Raw genomic sequence first — 17,516 nt, forward strand, 5'->3', positions numbered from 1 at the left:
TGAGGCACTATAAGCTGCAGATGTTGTGTCAAACTCTCCAACGGGAACCATGGCAACATGATGAACACACACACAGAGGACCTTGCCCAAGGTGATTCAAACACTGCTGTATGTGCTGACGGGTCGCCAAACTGGCTGACGTCTCTCAGGCATTGTTAATACTATAGCCTAAGCAGGGAAGTTACACAACCTTGGCTGTCTTACCTGACGTATTAGAAACATATTTAGTCCTACACATGCAGGCCTCGGGTCTGTAAAGCACGGCTTCTTTTAATTTTGAAATTGCAGCTTCACTGATTTCACAGGATTTTCATAAACCAGCAGGACAAAACAATGAATAGAAATGCGTCAGTCAGATGTACCTCTGCAGTTCCAAGTTATCAATACATTAAACAAAAAAAAGAAATATTTAAAAGTGGGCCCAGTTTGATAAAAAAAGAGGCTGTTTAAACATGGCAAGGACAGGATAAACAGTGCAGAGCAACTCGACATGTAAGAATATCACTGTGCACAAACAACTGTGTTTATTAACTACAGCACAACAATCTCAGTCAGATGTGTCACTATCTGTTTGGTCACCAAATGGCAATGATGCCGTAAAACAAGTCTTTCCAAAGAGAGATTAAAAAGGGGGGGACACACATCCGATATCCCCAAAATGTCCACCTCTTTGAATACATCTTCAGTTATTTTGTCTTTTTCTCTATTCGTCTCTCCCCTTTGGTTCTGTCTACAGTTCTCCCTTCTCGCTCCTCGGCCTCTCGGGGAGCTAGGTGATGTAGATTCGGTGAAAGTCGTTGGCCCCGAAGGCGCAGTTGCACTTGGGGCACTTCCTCTGCCGGGTGTCGTAACGCATCTTCAGACATTCGTAGCAGAACACGTGGAAACACTTGGTGAGCACCGTCTCCTTGTCTCGTGTGTTGCAGCAGGGGCAGCGCAGCTTGGCCTGGAGACAGATAAATGCGTTACATATGGGCCAACACTGTTATTACCTCCATCCATTTTACAACACAGCTCACACTTTAGGGTGTAACAAGTGAGCTGCATGATATCCAGAGACCGTAGCGATGCTGTGGAGCTCACTCTTTAGCCTTACCGAGGAAAAGCAGCCAATCAGGCAAATTACACAAAGTGTAGTTATTAGCATTACAGCACATTGCTCTCACTAGGCTGTTTAAGTATGGTGCAGCCTGTGCCAGAAACCTTTTTTTATAAATCCCTCACCACTTACATATTTCACAAAAGCCCTACATTTCTCTGCGTTAAAAAAACCGGCTAAATTCCTGACCTTGTACTGGTTGATCTCCTCCTGCAGGATCTCATCAGCGTCAGAGTACACCTCCACCTTCTTCTGCTTCTCCAGCTTCCGCCTCAGCCTCGACAGATCCTCCTGTAACGCATCAGAGGAGTTATTTCATAGACTCATGTTGGGATCTTCAGGAGTAATTTAGGGACAGATCGTCAGTCACATGTAGCACTGCAGCTCTGAGTTATCAATCCATTAAACGTGGGCCCAAAAAAGAGGTGGATTAACATGGCAAAGGACAGGAGAGAACAGCTCGACGTTTCGCCTTAGCCTCAACAGATCTTCCTAGAAAGAGAAGTCGTTCAATAGACTCGTGTTGCGAACTAAAGGAGTAATCTAGGGAGGGATCGGAAAAAGTTTTGGAGCGATTCGTCGCTGCAACACCTAATACCTGTGCTCTCTTCAGGTTGGAGCTCTCCCTCTCCCGGGCGGTGCGGTTCTCAGCCACAGAGACCTGGATCTCCTTTAGCTTGGCCTGCGTGTGTTCCAGCTGCACCTTCAGGTCCTCTGCCAGCTGGGCAGCCTCCACCGCCTGCAGCAGAGAAGGAACCGGACACAGTCAATAAAAAAAAAAAAAACCTAATGAAATTCCTGTGCTGTAATGTGGTGGAAGTACAGTAAGCCTGGATAAAACTTGGCATTCTGCATCTTCAACTTCCATTTAGTCATGTCCCAACTTAAACAAAGGCACTATTAGTTTTGCATGTTTCATCCTATTCCCTGCAGATTTTCCAGCCCTGACGACGGCTTTCCACAGCATACCATATACACTTTCAGGTCCTCTTCATAGCTTCCAGGCAACCAATGGTTTCAGTTAAATTAAGCTTTTGTGTGTTCATGCTCTGTTTAATCTTACTGCTGTGGTTGTTCCTAATTAGGAACATTTCACATTAGTAGCAGAACCTAGATGACCTCATTCACATTGCCCCAGGAAACATTTGTGTCCTGACAGGTACTCGGGCAATGTTAGAAACTACCAGAAATAAATCCCACAAGTACACACTTTACTCTTTGGGGAAAGCGTGAGAATCCGGAGGGTTTAACAGGCTAGCAGTGTAGCTCGTTAAAGCTTTTAATGTTTTGTGGAAGCAAGTCTTGATCTTTTTCCAAGCACCTGAACACACCTCCGTGTACGACCTCCAGATACTCTAAATGTAGACATCTGGCAGCAATCAAACCATACAGGTGATTAGCAAACCTTAAAAAAGAGCTGAAAAAAATGATTGATGGCATCTCTTTTCTCACCTTCCTCTTGTTGAGTTCTAGTGCTTGTGTCCGGACCGTCAGCTCCTTCTCCAGAGCGGCGAGTGTGCTCTGCAGGACGCCCTCTTTCTCCTCGAGTTTCTGCACAACCAGCAGCTGTGCATCCACCTGCAGAGGCACAGCAAAAAGGTTAACACTCCAGTGCTTCGACACAATGAAATCTATCAACGCTGCGTCTCCAGGACCAGCAGTTACACGTCACCTGGGTTTTGAATGTGAGAACTTGGTCAGCCAGCTCCTCCTTCTCCTCTTTCAGCAGCTTGTAGATCTGGTTGGATTTGATTCGCTCGCTCATCAGCTTGAAGTTGGCGTCGTCTTTCTCTCGAAGCTGTTGCAACAAGCGGCTGTTCTGCTCCTGCATGTCCTCGAAGGCCTGGCCTGTAACATCCATCTCACTCAGCAGGGCTTCCTCCTCCTCGAGAGACAGAGGTGTCAGGGATCAAAAACAACGCCGAGACAGACAGTCATGCTGCCTCAGGACTCAGGCTTAAAAACCAGAGGGGCTTGACTTTATAACCACCTGTAGTCATTCATATAACGGATGTGTTGTGCTTTTAGCTCATATTCTGGAAGCTTATTTCCAGATAATGCTCTGTAGACACCACTTCATTTAACTAAACCGAACGCATATGTACAAAATAAAATGCCATTTATATATATTTGTTTAACAAATGAGAAATGAAAAACCAGCCTCTACTTTTCCTATTTTTCGAGGAATAAAACAGGAGAGGAGATTCACGCTTTTGTGAATCCATAACAAATAATAATTATCTGGTAGATTTTTGCATGAAAAAAAGACAAGACATGCAAAGCTGTTCAACTTGAGTCTTTCATTGTTTTATCACCAGATGTTATCAATTGAATAACACCTTACTTTGCCTATTTACGACTATGTTTCTGGAGATGCAATCACACCCGGGTTGTTTTCAGTGATGCACTGCATGAACTTCATCTTGGTTCACATTGCCCCCCTTAACAACCCAACTGGGACCCACAAACAAAAGTCCTGTAGTGATTTCATGAATAGTTTGTTTATTGGATAGCTTTGGCAATCTTTCAAATTAAAAACGCGGCAGCCAGAAAATGAGGAAAACAAATCAAATACATGGGAGTCCGAAGCCGTTGGACTTTAAATCTAAAACAGTGACAAAGAAAAAAGTAGAAAAGCTAACACATCAGAATCACTTCACACTGGGGGGGGCTTTCAGATCTAAACATCTGTATTTTTAATGCTCATAAAATGTTAAATGACTTAAAAGGCGGTCATTACGCGTTGGTGCAATTTCCTGTTTCTGATTTAATTACGGTCTCAGGGGGAAACAGAAAAGCGTCCGGTGTTTTTTTTGTTGGTTTAAGTGAAGTTGTTAGCTTTGCAGCAGCGTTCCCTGTTCATTGCAACTCAAGACTGTTTAAAACAAACCTCAGGATAATATGATTCATACTGCCTGATAAGCTCATCTTCAGGGTAGCACTCAGGTCAAAAGTTGAATGAATATTATTGAGAAAGTATCGCATTATTTAACATGGGCGTATCCTCTATCGACGCAACTCAACTTTTAGAATTACGATGACTTTATTTCATCAACATTTGAACCTCGCCGGTCATGGTATTCATTTTCCCTCCCATGCTCTCTTATCTGCATAGTTTTCCAATGTACTAATGACAATCAATGAGAGCGTACCAACATGTGCAGCAGCAGAGCCAAGAAAGTGAGCTCAGGCCTGATAATGTTTTACGTTCTTTGAACTTATCTGGGGGGCTTATCCAAAAGATCATTTTTCACCCCACCCAAATGATTGTGTTTAGAATAAATTCGACATGATTGTCCTCTCGCGCAGCAGGTTCAGACCATGTCAGTGTAAATGGATTAATCCCAGATCACAAAAAGTAACAAATAGATAATAAATAAAAGTAGAAATTAAATCCACAAAGGGATTTATTCTGCGGATATTAAATGTCAGTCGAAAGACACTTAAGACACAAACATAAGACAACAAGACTGTGATTACAGTCGATCTTTGTATTTATGAGAATACGTTTGACAGAGGTTTCTCTAAAGACAAACCAAAATGGGTTTCCTTTTTCCAACAACGCTGCCGCCTGTCATTCAGCCTACGAGTGCTGACATATTTATATTAAACTGCAGACCAAAAAGAAACAAGGTCCTTTTCTCTTAAGCAATAAATAATAAGGCTAGCACCGAGTTCACCAGCTGATCAGTTTAACATTTTTAGGCCAGAGCTTCAGCTTTCAATTCCTCTTCTCTCGTCTAAGATTAGGAGAACCTCTGCCTTAGTCAAATGTGAAACTCATTGCACTACTTTAATTCTGAGCACAGCTGGCTGCTCTTTTATTTTCATATCTGGTGCTGCCCCAAAGGTTCAAATCTTATGCTTAATGTGTCATTTCATTGTTGTCTGAAAAGGATTTGCGGCTCGACAGCTTTTGTACATGACTATTAGCTACGAAGTGTAGAAAACAAGGCATACGTGGATTAACTGCAGCAACATACTGTTAGGTAAAAGCTGACAAGAGGGAGTTTTGATGGCATGATGACAATTATGTTGCTGAGTCATTCCAATTGTTCGAACAGAAGTGTTTTACGTAGAAGTACGCACATTCTCAGCCATGCTCAGAGTCTCCATTCCCTTGCTCTGATATGTTTAAGAGATAAAAATACGCGTACCTGTTTAGTTGCAGCCAGTTTCTTCTGCAGATGCTCAATGGTCTCCTCCGCCACTCGGATCTTCCTGAGGGCATCTTCATCCGCCAGCTTCTTGCTCTCCTTCCTCTCCCGCTCCTCCAGCTCTCGCACCCGCATCCTCAGCTCATCCACCTGGACAGGTAGAGAGAGGAGTTACGGAATAAGGTGCAGACAAAGAAGCGAGCACAAGTGCGAGATAAAGACACCTAACGACAAACCTCAGCTTTAGATTTACGTTCAGCCGCCATGAGCTGCACTTTGTCCCTCTGCTCTTTTGGGGCTGATTTGTACATGTCCAACAAAAGCTTCATCTCTTTCTGGGACTCCTGAGCTTTCCTGGTGAGTTAAAGGAGACAGAAAGATGTCAGTGCAGTGAGTTGAGTGCACACACTTAAAATTGTTGCAGGTAAAAAATGAGCAAAGACTGCGATACAAATATAATATAGTGTGAGGAGCAGAAGGAGGATTTACTTGAGTTCTACTCTGAGCATCTTCAGCGTGTCCGAGTCCTTCCTCTTCAGCTCGTCGCTGCGCTGCCTCTCTCTCTCCCGCTCCCTTTCCCGCTCTCGCTCGGCCTCCCTTTCCCTCTCTCTCTCCCGGGCCCGCTGCCTCTCCAGCTCCTTCCTCCTCTCCTCCTCTTCCTCCTGGTCCTCATCGTCCTCTTTCTTCACGTCGACGCTGTCAGCCGCCGTCTCCTCGAGGATCAGAACCCCCGTGTCGCCACTTTGACAACGCATCTGTGGACGAAGCAAAAGATGAATGAAAGGACAAAGGTTAGCTGGAATGCACCCCTTTTGACCCCATCGAATACAAACAACCTTTGCCCGTTATTGAGGGCATCTACCTTGTTGATCTCCATCTGGGTTTCCCGCAGCTTCCTCTTGTAGCGCTGCACGTCACCCTTCAGCTGCAAGTTGTGGTTCTGAAGGCTGCTGATCAAATGCCGCATCTCTCTGTTGATTGGCCCTGAGAGAGCAGAGACACACAGAGAACAGTCAACCTGTGGTCTGGGTTTGAGTCATTCCCCGTTTTATGGGGCTGTAAACGATGAAGATCTACTCTTGAGATGAACAGGAAGGTGATGATGTAATAAACACACTAATAATGAGTTCACACACAGATCTCAGATACATATATCCTGTGTTCTTCTGTGTGTCGCTAAATGGGACGACTACGCCTCTGCGTGGGGATGCTGTTTCAGAGGTGTAGTTTAGAGGAATACTATATTTCAAACTAAAAACAGCCAACCACAGGATGTTTGGATCATCTTCAGTAACAGGGTCATGATTTACATTGTTGTTGTTGTTGTTGCTTTGCACAACTACATCAGTGATATTCAAGGGAAGGCAGACATTTCAACTTCAAATATCTTACACTCAAACAAAAAGAGTCTTTATTGATAAATTGCACTCAAATTAGAGGAAAGTGAACTGTCCCAGTGTCATTTTCACTTTGAGTATCATTCTGAAATGACCCTAACCAACAGCTTGAAGGTCCTAGTGCTTAATGCATCTCTTAACATGCACATACTGGTATGATTTCCTCCCAGTGTTGATAGATGCGAGGGTGATTTTGGGAAGGTACCTGCTTGCTCGTTGGCTGCCAGGTTCTGCTCAAACTCGATCCGCAGCATCTCGTATTCCTTGCGCACCTGGGCCAGGGTGTCCTCTAGCTGGATAACCTCAGTGCGCAGCTTCTTCTGAAGGGACAGCTCATCACTCTGAAAGGTTGGAAAGAGTAGTTGACAATGTTGCCAAGCATTGGTAATAATAAACACTGTGAGTTTTAGGTTGCTAGGGCCAGGAAAACAGTAAAGACTGATAGCAACACTGGGCCAAAGCCAAGACGCAGTGAAGAACGTATCTTTTACATTTTTCTCTAGTGAGCTATGTATATTTTAAGAGATCAGCTCTGATGGATGAAGGTTACCTCCATGTGCTCGATCTGTCGGAGGTGGGCGTTCTTGGCGGTGAGCAGGAGGGCGCGTGCTTCATCCAGCTGGGTTTTCACCCCCAGGGACTCGTTGTACAGCAGGGAGAACTGCGACTGCAGACATTTGTACTCGACAGTCTCCTTCACAACGTCTTCTGGAATATTCCGCAAATCCATCTGAAAAATCAGGTGATGACAGTGAAGCATAGAAAAGTCTTTAACCGCACTGCATTGGCCAAAAAATACAGTTTCAGCCACAGATTCAAAGAATGAATAGGGAATGGGTGTGTGACAATCACATGTAGTGTTCTCAACCAGAGATTAGATCTTTACCTTGAGCTTCTCACTCTCCCTCACTGCCTCCTGCAGCTCCGCCTGCAGTTTCTCCAGCTCTGCCATGCGGCTATTCGCCAACTCCGCGTTGTGTTCCAACTCTGCGTTGAGACTCTCAAACTTACATTGAAAGAAAAAGGCGTTTTAGATACTGCAGTATACATAAAAACACCGGCGTCTGAGAAGGGAAGCAAGTTATGTGCCAAGAAAAACTAAAATGTCCAATTTATTTGCAAGATATAGCTTTTTATGAAAGTTCACCTTCTGAATGTTCAGAGTAATCTGGCCTCCAGAGATTCCTCCTGAGCTGCCGGTGCTGTATCCGGACTTCAGCTGTAGACAGAAAATGCAAAACATAAGTGAAGAACAAACAGTGTAGAAAAACCACACGACAGTAAACAGGTGCAACACATCGTATGACACCCCGCGTACAATGCTTATTCTTCTAATGCTCAGATGTCTAATGCAAGACAATACAATTTCATCAATGCACGCATGGCCAGCTAGACATGCATCAATAAGAGCAGCTGGCTTAACACACATTCATGCTTAGAGCCTATCACTGAAAAAATACGCCTCGTCAATAGACAAAAATAACACACACACACACACACACACACACACACACACACACACACACACACACACACACACACACACACACACACACACACAATATAGTAGGCAAGTTCATATTAAAATTGAAGCCCTTTTTCGAAGAAACAAAATGTAAACTGTACAGATTTTCAAAGCCTTTGTATCACATCTAAATAGTATAACTGCAAATGAAAAATGTAGTCTACAGAAATATTTTGTATCCATAGCAGTTCATACAGTGCGTGTCTTTTGAACCAACGGCTCATTTTAACTCTGAATGTATGTTTCTATTGGGATAACTTAATTCTTAACTAGCTTTGGTTCCCTACGTGCCTGGTTTACGACGCCAGAAGACAAGAGACAAAAATGACGTTGGGATGTGCAGATGAAACACCAGATTTTAAATATAAAGCAGTTCAAGCATATTTTCCAAACCTAAATGGATAAAATTAAGCATAAACAAAGCCTGCAAGTTGCCATCAGACAATTTTAATTTCACGCACCTGCTCCATGGCTTCTGCCAGATGTTTGTTGAGCTTCTGTTCCCTATTGCGGAGTTTCTCGATGTCCCACTGCAGGTCCTCCACCGTCGTCTCCATCTCAGACACCTTGGTCTCAGAGCTTGTCACCTTGTCCACTAACTCGTTGTACTGCAATAAAGACAAAGACGTGAAAACGGCTGTGTTGAAGCAATGGTTGCATACACACAAACACGTTTTACAAACTACAACAAACAGAGGCAAGGACATTGTACCTCCATGGACATCTTGTGGTGTCGGCCCTGCAGCAGAATGGCCAGGTCTCGCAGTCGAGTGTTTTCATCCAGCAGAGTGTGGTTTTCATTGATGATGTCGGACTGGCTATCGTCATCACATGCTGAAAATAAAGATCAATACAGTTGTGTCAAATAAGGGTGGAGCACACAATTATTTATGAACAACTCACTACAGACAAATCATACTGCAGATGTTCTTCACTTGCATTTGTGTGTCAGTTGCTTATCACATATGAACGATCAGTAATCAGCTTATTTCCACAGTTACCTGCAGCCTGGACCTGCTTGCACATGCTGTCGATGCGGCTGTGTAGTCTGTCAAAGACGCAGACCAAACAGGCGATGGCTTCCTTGCTGAACTGCATGCGATCTTGGAGGTGCAGGCTGAGCTCCTCCTCGCTGCTGTGCTCCAATGTAACCAGGAAGCCCTTAGCGTTGTCACTTAGAGGAGGAGGGGGCGACGATGCATCTGGTCATTAAAAAAAAGGTGGTATGGTAAAAAGCTAGTTAAAATTAAAAAAGCTGATTATCTAATGATACAAAAATAAGTGTTGACTTGACAGTTGAATTGTTTTGCAAGTTTTCATGACATTGACAGAGCAGCACAAAGCCGGGAAGCAAAGACAAAATGATTGCCGACTTTACATCTGCATCTTATTCAGAATCAAGTTTATTGCCAGGTGGTGCGAACATAAACAATCTAAGAAAGTAAGTTGGAGAAATAGGTAAAAAAATATTTAGGGTTAGGGACAGACTTCCATTTTAAATAATACTGATCCTTTATTAACAGGTGTTGTCTCTGAGTAAATACACCTCTAATCACTTAGAAATAAATGACTATCAATACGTTTTAATGGTATTTTGCAGAACAAACATGCTCCTACATTTACATCTACCGTGGCACTTTACCAAAAGCAATAACATTATTGGTTTGAGATGTTTTTGCAAAAGTTGAACAAAGTTAACAACAACTGCCAACAAAAGTAGCAATGTAACAGTAAAAGGGGGTATGTGGAATACTGAGGGGAACTGATATTGAAATCTAATGTGGAATCATACCCATGTAAACAGTTTCACCCACATTCTAATATAGAAAAAGTTCAGAAAACATTTTATATGCTAAGATTATAGCAGTCCATTATTGAAGTAAGTGATGGAGACTTTCCAGAGATCATCTTACCTGTTGTTGAGTCCTGTGGCGGCTCCTTGGGGGTCAAATCTTCTGACCCAGTGGGAAGAGGGGGCTGCTTCTGCCCTTCCAGCCGCTCTTCCTGATGCTCGTCCTGCTTTTCTGCCAGCTCCCCCCCATTTGGACTCGCTGGTAGAGGAGGTGGAGGAACAGTACAAGTTGGTGAGGCCAGATTGACACCATCTTCCTCCATTGGTGTTGGTTCAGGGAGAGGGGGTGCAGGTGGGGCAGGGGTTGATGACAATGGAGTGCCTGGCTCGATACGTTTCCGCAGAACTTGCACATTTTCGTCCAACTGCAAATCAGAAACACGAATATAAAAAAAAAAGCATTACCTTGGGTTTATTTCTGTACAAATTATAATACAGTGCTTTTTTTATTTGAAAGATCATGTTAACTAAGGGTTAGGGATGGAAAGACCGTTCTATAAAATGTTTTGACTAAATGAGTCCCCACTTACCTTGTGTTTACATCAACAGTTTAAGCTGCACATTGGGTATAATCTGGTTAAAACAATGTAATTAAATGTGAAGGGTTACCTGCGACCAGTAGCGGTTGACAATCAGCAGGGTGGTGTCATCTGTGGCCTGTCTCTTCTCCAGCTTCTCAATTTTCTCTCGCAACTCGTCCTCCATCGTTTGTCTCTGCTCCAAACGCTCGCATAGCTTCTTATTCTTGAACTGGAGGACCTTCATGTCCATTTCCTCCTGCACGGAAACAATACAAAAAACAGTGAGCAATGTCATTAATGCTGATTAGTGTTTGCTGACAAAATATAAAATATACATTAAGAAGTAAGTGTTAACAGGGGACATGTAAACACCAAACGACTGACCGTAGACGACACTCCTGCTATGCGTATGGGCTCTATAAGAGTGGTTGTGGTCTTCTCCTCCTTTTTGCTCTTCTTCTCAGGTGGGGCAGGGGGGCTGTCCCCTCCTGAGGGACGTTTTCCTCCCCCGGCACCTGACATCTTTCCTTCCCCTGCAAGAGATCAAACAATATTTGCGTTGGTAAAGCTTAAAGAAACTACAGATTAGTTTGTAAATATGGAACTCATTCATTTGATGACAGCTAGCTACAGCGTTAGCCCTGCATTACAAGCTAAGGGCCACTGATTGTAACCGGCTCCAAATAGTGTTCTTCTGGTGCTAATGTTAACATATGTGTGTCTTATTGATTATGCTGACTGGTATTGTATAAACTCCTGCTTGAAAAAGTACCAACTATTCTCAATTTCGCAATTGTTATCGGATTAACGAACGTTAGCAGGCTCGTAAACGCTAGCTATGCTAATGCTATCTTTCTCCGAAACCTTAGTAAGCTAAACGGCGCTCTTTGTCCTGAATATTTAATGACTGGGGGTCGCGATTTTCATTTAGGGATCATCATTACATCTATATCATGTTCTGAAAGGAAACCACACACGCAAGTAAATGTATAAACAACATTTCTGACAAATATTAACGTTACAAACCTGCACACGGAGCGACTGAAAATGTAACTCAGTGCATCCAGCCAAACTACAGGAAATGACGACATTGTACTTCCGCTAAAAATTTTTATGTTAAGAAAAGTAAATCACAAAAAAATAACATATACATTAAAAGAGTATGGCATTTTGCGATGATATATATCTAAGTGGACTTTTGTGTAATGCCAAAACAAACTAATTATTTTGTTATTATTTGTAATAAACCGAGCTGCAATCTTCACTCCGGCCACAAGGGGGCACCGCTGCCACATTGTGTAAAAACAGGCTGCTAGCTGTTTCGAGGAATGAGACTAGAATGTAAACAGTGCTAAGGGTAGCTGACGGTTGTTGTTGACATAACCGGTAGCTCACTTTGAATTTGTCGCCGCTCAATCGCACACAGTTATGGCTTCACGATAGATTCCTTGGGCTGTGATGGCACTTTAAAATACAGATTCCTTTTTTCGCCGTCTCCCGCTCACTCTTGTTGTGACATTGCATTCTTGGTGAGTAGCTTCCTGTACGGTCAGTGAACCTGCTGCTGCAGCAAGGCCAACAAACACACAGCTAACAAATCAAACCCATATTTTAAACAGTACCGTGTAGAGAATCGATATGTAGCAACCAAACCGAATAAAACTCTTCTAACTTGAATTAAACTAAAGCTAATAAAAACACTTCCTTGTCAGTAGTTCCTGTTATTAGACTGATCATACCGCAATGTTACACAGTGACACATGTGACTTAACAGTTTGTTGTTTTTAAAGATTCACATTCTGTCACCATGACTAAAGACATCACTCTTGGAGATGAATTACCAGACTGGGTGGGGGCCAAGGAGTTTTACCAGAAATATGACCCTAAAGAGGTGATTGGAAGGTAAGTGCAGCAAAAAAACCTGAAATGTGATCTCAGTTTTCCATAGGAATAATAAATCAAAACATTTATGCTGCATTCTGTGTCAATGTTATCTCAGGGGTGTGAGCAGTGTGGTGCGCAGGTGTATGCACAGACATGGGGGTCAGGAGCTGGCAGTGAAGATTATTGAGATAACAGCTGAGAAGATGACAATCCAGCAGCTGGAGGAGGTGAAAACCTCCACACTGAAGGAGATCCAAGTCCTCAACATGGTGAAAGGACATTCCTCAATAAGTGGGTTGGAATTCTGCTCTTCCTGAAATGCAGCACACCTTAATTTTCCTTCGATTGAAATGTGTTGAAACCTTTAATTTTTTTTTGTTGATTCCCTCTAGTCACTCTCATTGATTGCTATGAGTCTACAACCTTCATATTTTTGGTGTTTGACCTGTGAGTATTACATCAAATGCAATTGCTTTTACTATTCCTACCCTAAAATATAAATGCATAATCGCGAAACATTTCAGGATGGTATTAATCCTGGTTGTGTTTTCATTTACAGCATGAGGCGAGGAGAGCTGTTTGACTACCTCACAGAAAAAGTGACTTTGAATGAGAAGGAAACCAGGTGAGCTCAGGCTTCGACTGATTAATGTGCAATCAATTTAATTTTCTGTGAAAAATGAAAAAGTGTTAATGTAAAATCTATGATTGGCTCTACAGGAGTATGATGCGAGCTCTGCTGGAGGCCGTGCAGTACCTCCACTCCCTCAACATCGTCCACCGGGACCTTAAACCTGAGAACATTCTCCTGGATGATCAGGGACACATCAAACTGTCTGACTTTGGTTTCTCTGTGCAGCTACAACCTGGAGAGAAGCTTAGAGGTACTGCGGTATAAAATGAAACGTATATCTAATGATCTATTTGTGCAGAGAGGTTAAAATGATAATGTTCTCTTTTATTTTAATTAGAGCTTTGTGGTACACCTGGCTATTTGGCTCCTGAAATACTGAAATGTTCCATGGATGAAATGCACCCAGGCTATGGCAAAGAGGTCGATCTGTAAGCATTCCTTTTGTTCATCACATTACTCAGCAGTATTTGAATCCCTATAAATTCCCAAAGAAGTATCCTAGCTGTTAACCTAAAAAATATCTCTAATTCATGGGTTTTATGTATTTATCAAACAGCTGGGCATGTGGCGTGATTCTTTTTACCTTACTGGCTGGATCACCGCCGTTCTGGCATCGCAAGCAGATGCTGATGCTGAGGATGATCATGGAGGGTCGTTATCAGTTCAGCTCCCCTGAGTGGGACGACAGGTCGGACAATGTGAAGGATCTGGTAAGCTGAGCGAAGTTTTATCATACCATGTGAATGTTTGTAATATTCTTCTTTAGTTTCACCCAGATATCACGTAAGATTAAACAATTACTCAGCAAAACAGGATGTGATTGTTCTTTATTTGGAGCAAATGTTAAGGTTAAAACATAAAGCTTTAATTTGGTTGTTTTGCTAGTAACCTCTACAGCTTCACACTAGTCCTGTCTTCAATCACTTTGCTTGTGCTGCTCAGATATCCAGGCTGCTGGTAGTGGACCCTGCTGTCCGTCTCACCTCTGAGCAAGCCTTATCACATCCCTTCTTCAGACTGTACCAGAAGGAGAAAGTGCGACTCTTCAGTCCCAGAAAGACATTTAGGGTGAGTCCCAGCATCAACTTGGCTTTTTTAAAGTAATACATCATTCTAATACTCTCCACTCTCACCTGCTCTGCTTTCCTGCTTCTTCAGGTGTATATAGTCAGCGTGTTGGCCTGTATCAGGATGTACAGCCGTTACCGCAGGACTCGCCCGCTGACTCGGGAGGTGCTAGCCCGAGATCCCTACTCGCTCCGCGGTGTGCGCAAACTCATCGACGGCTGCGCCTTCCGCATCTACGGGCACTGGGTGAAGAAAGGGGAGCAGCAGAACCGAGCTGCCCTCTTTCAGAACACAGCTAAGATCCTGCTGCTGGGCCTGGAGGACTTCGAACCATAAACAGGTCAACCTCAAGCCAAACCACAGTGATTTTTATTTAAACATTTGCATGTACTCATGTCAGTGTTTGTCTTGTTGAATTACTGTGTTTGATTTCAATATGAGGTGCTCAGGGGGCCAGGGTGTTTTTATGCCTTGCACCGTGGTTTTCAGAGTTCAAGATAAGCACGCACATCTTATCCTATCTGCGTTTTGATCCGAGTTCGTGGCTGTTTGAAACTCTTCCTGTCAGGTCATTCTGCTCGCAGTACCACTTTGCAGTTTAGGACACATTGCACAATGATTTTAATCAAATATGACATAGGACTGCATTATGTGTACTTAGGATTTGACCTGTTGATCGTCTGTTATACTGAGGAGAGAATGTGTTTCAAAGCGCTATGGTTTACTATTTAGATAATACTTACATAGACACAACAAGGTTCAGATTTACTGGTACTCAAGTGTTACAAAGCAGTACCAGAAGACATGATTAACATTCAAGTACAGTATTTGGAATGTTTTTGGTAGATATACTGTCATGCATGCAGACATTCCTTCATAGGAAACCCACTTCAACTAACTGTGAAGACTATTGTGAGTGTATTTCCTATTGAACCTAAACAACCATGTTACAAACTCTGTTTATTCTGCAGTTTAATAAGTAGCACTTTTCCAGAAAGTGCCTGCCTGAGAAATGTACTTGTAAAAATGCAGATATATATGTACTGTATATAAACAAAAAAGGATTTATTGACAATAAAACTCATCCTAAGCTCAAGTTGTCCTAATTTGTGTTCCTAATTCATTGTTTTTTGGCCTTCTGGTTGGGCTGTGGAGAATCCGGTGTGTTCTTGTGCTTCTCTGCAATATCCTTCATTCGCTGATCGAGTTGTCCAGACACAAGCGTCATCTGCTCTCTGACCTCTCTCTCTATAAGTGTCTTCAGTTCTGATTGTGAACCTGAAAGGAATGAAATGAAGCAGTTAGAAAACGACATTTTGGGTGCGTATTGCTTTTTAGAAAAACTCTTGATTACTACTACCTAGGCTGGCTCCCTCCGGCTCTTCACTGGATGCTTCTGTTTCCTTTTCCATTACATTCTCAACATCTGGTGCGGGAAGAATATCAGTAAGTTAATACATCTGTTGCAAAGTTCTCTTCAGTATCAAGAATATTCTGTTTTCAAAGTGAAACAATATAAAAAAAGGCTTTGTGCCACTATACCTGCCAACACCAATGTATTTATTACCTGGAGCGGAGGAATCCACCATAGCAGGTTCATCTTGGACTGGGATCCCAGAGTAAGTCAAAGACAAGTCAAGTTTTAGCTGTTCAAAAATGATAAGTAGAAGTATTATAATATAAAGTATTATTTAAAAAAAGTAATACTATCTGTGTTTGATTGTTACCTGTGGGGTGAAGATATATCTGTAGAGTTTGTAGTGTCTCACATAGCCGGTATAGATGTAGTTTAAGATAAAGGTCACCTCCTCAGAGTTAAAGAGGTCGATACTGAAGGGAGGTCGCTGTAGTGGGGAAAACATTCAAATTGAATATTGCATATATGGAAATCCGTGGTCTCAAACAATGTCTTTCTTTTTTTAACATAAAGAAATAGTGAAATGTCTATCCCAGTAGCTCTTTCATTTTGTCAGTCCAAAAACAAAGGATTTCAACCTTAATGTGATTTAGAGTCTTAAAGTGTATTGTTGCAGCTCTACTGAGTAAAATCGTTTATGAGTTGTACACACCCTGACTGAGTGGCAGAGAAGTAGCTCCTTGCAGTATTTGAAACACTGCTCTATGTTGTTGAGTGAAGTTTCTGCAAGAAAGGAGTTTCAAACACATCCCATTTAAAGTTAAGGAACATGTAATGAGTTATATGAAACACTGCATTGATTATAATAACATGACTTCTTTCACCTATATTAGCCTCATGAATGGACTTGATGATGGACAAGAGAGCAGATGTTTGTTCCTTTTTGAAGTTGCATTCTCTGCAAAACAGCACCGTCTGCACATACAACTCCAGCAGAACTCCTCTTTTTGGTTCAGGGAGATCGACTCCAAACACCCTGCCTAAAGCACTGTCACACAGGAGAAGAAGTGTGAAAAAAAAAACCTCAACGCTGTCAGTGTTATTGTGTCTGAATGGACAGATGTGGTTTCTGGTTATAAACAGGTGGCACAAACCTCTCCAGATCAGGAATGGACTGCATTTTGTCAATTTCCTCCATCTCATGGTAGTTTACATCTGTCCTGAAAACACACAGGGAATGGATTTTGGGTAGACATTTGCAGGCCATAAAGCAGCAACCAATGAGAATGAATATAATCTGGGGACACCTCTCACCATAGCATCAATTTAGGTTTCAGGGCCTACAGGAAAAAATAACGCATCACAAGGTTATATATAAGAGAAAACCTCTTATAGCTATAATATGAATTATAAGAGAAAATAAACGAGCAGGCAGTTAAGTAGCAACCGGTAGCGTTTGTGAATCAAGCGAAGTTCTTACCCTTGTTATGGCATCCATTTTTATTTCTTAAGCCTAATTATAAATCGAGCAAACTGCAGAAGTTGACAGCTGAAAAAAAAAACGAAATAAGATTAAACTGATTCTCTCAATTCCCACTGTAACTGACAACAAAAATAAAAATAGTTTGCGGGATCATTTCCTGTTTGGAAGGTTGTATCCTAGCAACCCTTTTTCTTTTCCGGTTTAGCGCTCCGTACAGAAACCCTGAAAATAAATCGAATGGCTTTTTATTCAATTAAAATAAGGAATTATAAACATATAAATAGAGTTTTTAAATAAATACTGAAACTAAAAAATGTCATGGAGGAAAAAGATGAGCTGAAATATCCACTGTTTTGTATTTATTTATTCATACTGATCTTTATTTTGTCCAAAATCAAGTCATTACATTAAATACTAGCATGATGCTAGGTCTATATAAGGCCTTCTATTAAAAAAAATGTTTTATCAGCATCAACAAAGTCTCTTAATACATGAAATCCATGAATACGAATTTAGCAAATGATAATAAGCCTACATCT

At 42.1% G+C, this 17,516-nt stretch overlaps 3 protein-coding genes across 6 annotated transcripts; 1 reads left to right on the top strand and 2 right to left on the bottom strand.

Annotated features, from left to right (window-relative positions):
* Positions 1–244: 244 nt before the first annotated feature.
* On the bottom strand, positions 245–11,632 carry rnf40 (ring finger protein 40). 2 transcript variants are annotated; one of them, XM_063892734.1, is made up of 20 exons: positions 11,578–11,632; positions 10,936–11,084; positions 10,640–10,807; positions 10,092–10,395; positions 9,180–9,380; positions 8,891–9,012; positions 8,640–8,786; positions 7,801–7,872; positions 7,540–7,659; positions 7,204–7,383; positions 6,859–6,994; positions 6,119–6,240; positions 5,746–6,011; positions 5,493–5,610; positions 5,257–5,406; positions 2,772–2,981; positions 2,552–2,677; positions 1,698–1,838; positions 1,289–1,390; positions 245–946 (listed from the first exon to the last, which is right to left on the bottom strand). In XM_063892734.1, exons 2-20 carry the CDS (start codon positions 11,071–11,073, stop codon positions 770–772), a joined length of 3,000 nt encoding a protein of 999 aa, XP_063748804.1. In that variant the 5' UTR covers positions 11,074–11,084; positions 11,578–11,632; the 3' UTR covers positions 245–769. The 2 variants fall into 2 exon arrangements, with proteins under 2 accessions (XP_063748804.1, XP_063748803.1); XM_063892733.1 differs by having other exon boundaries at positions 2,772–2,984.
* A 221-nt stretch (positions 11,633–11,853) lies between these two features.
* Positions 11,854–15,233, top strand: phkg2 (phosphorylase kinase, gamma 2 (testis)). The gene is made up of 10 exons (XM_063892738.1): positions 11,854–12,080; positions 12,342–12,453; positions 12,551–12,726; positions 12,828–12,882; positions 12,995–13,060; positions 13,156–13,319; positions 13,407–13,497; positions 13,626–13,779; positions 14,012–14,137; positions 14,228–15,233. The coding sequence occupies exons 2-10, from the start codon at positions 12,359–12,361 to the stop codon at positions 14,471–14,473; spliced, it is 1,173 nt and encodes a 390-aa protein (XP_063748808.1). The 5' UTR covers positions 11,854–12,080; positions 12,342–12,358; the 3' UTR covers positions 14,474–15,233.
* On the bottom strand, positions 13,662–17,135 carry cfap119 (cilia and flagella associated protein 119). 3 transcript variants are annotated; one of them, XM_063892749.1, is made up of 9 exons: positions 16,975–17,134; positions 16,809–16,834; positions 16,649–16,709; positions 16,379–16,542; positions 16,207–16,277; positions 15,865–15,981; positions 15,705–15,783; positions 15,498–15,563; positions 13,662–15,415 (listed from the first exon to the last, which is right to left on the bottom strand). In XM_063892749.1, the coding sequence occupies exons 3-9, from the start codon at positions 16,690–16,692 to the stop codon at positions 15,258–15,260; spliced, it is 699 nt and encodes a 232-aa protein (XP_063748819.1). In that variant the 5' UTR covers positions 16,693–16,709; positions 16,809–16,834; positions 16,975–17,134; the 3' UTR covers positions 13,662–15,257. The 3 variants fall into 3 exon arrangements, with proteins under 3 accessions (XP_063748819.1, XP_063748818.1, XP_063748817.1); XM_063892748.1 differs by having other exon boundaries at positions 16,649–16,714; positions 16,975–17,128; XM_063892747.1 differs by having other exon boundaries at positions 16,649–16,834; positions 16,975–17,135.
* Positions 17,136–17,516: the final 381 nt, after the last annotated feature.

This window comes from Eleginops maclovinus, chromosome 10 (genome assembly GCF_036324505.1).
Source record: "Eleginops maclovinus isolate JMC-PN-2008 ecotype Puerto Natales chromosome 10, JC_Emac_rtc_rv5, whole genome shotgun sequence".
Classification (NCBI taxonomy): domain Eukaryota; kingdom Metazoa; phylum Chordata; class Actinopteri; order Perciformes; family Eleginopidae; genus Eleginops; species Eleginops maclovinus.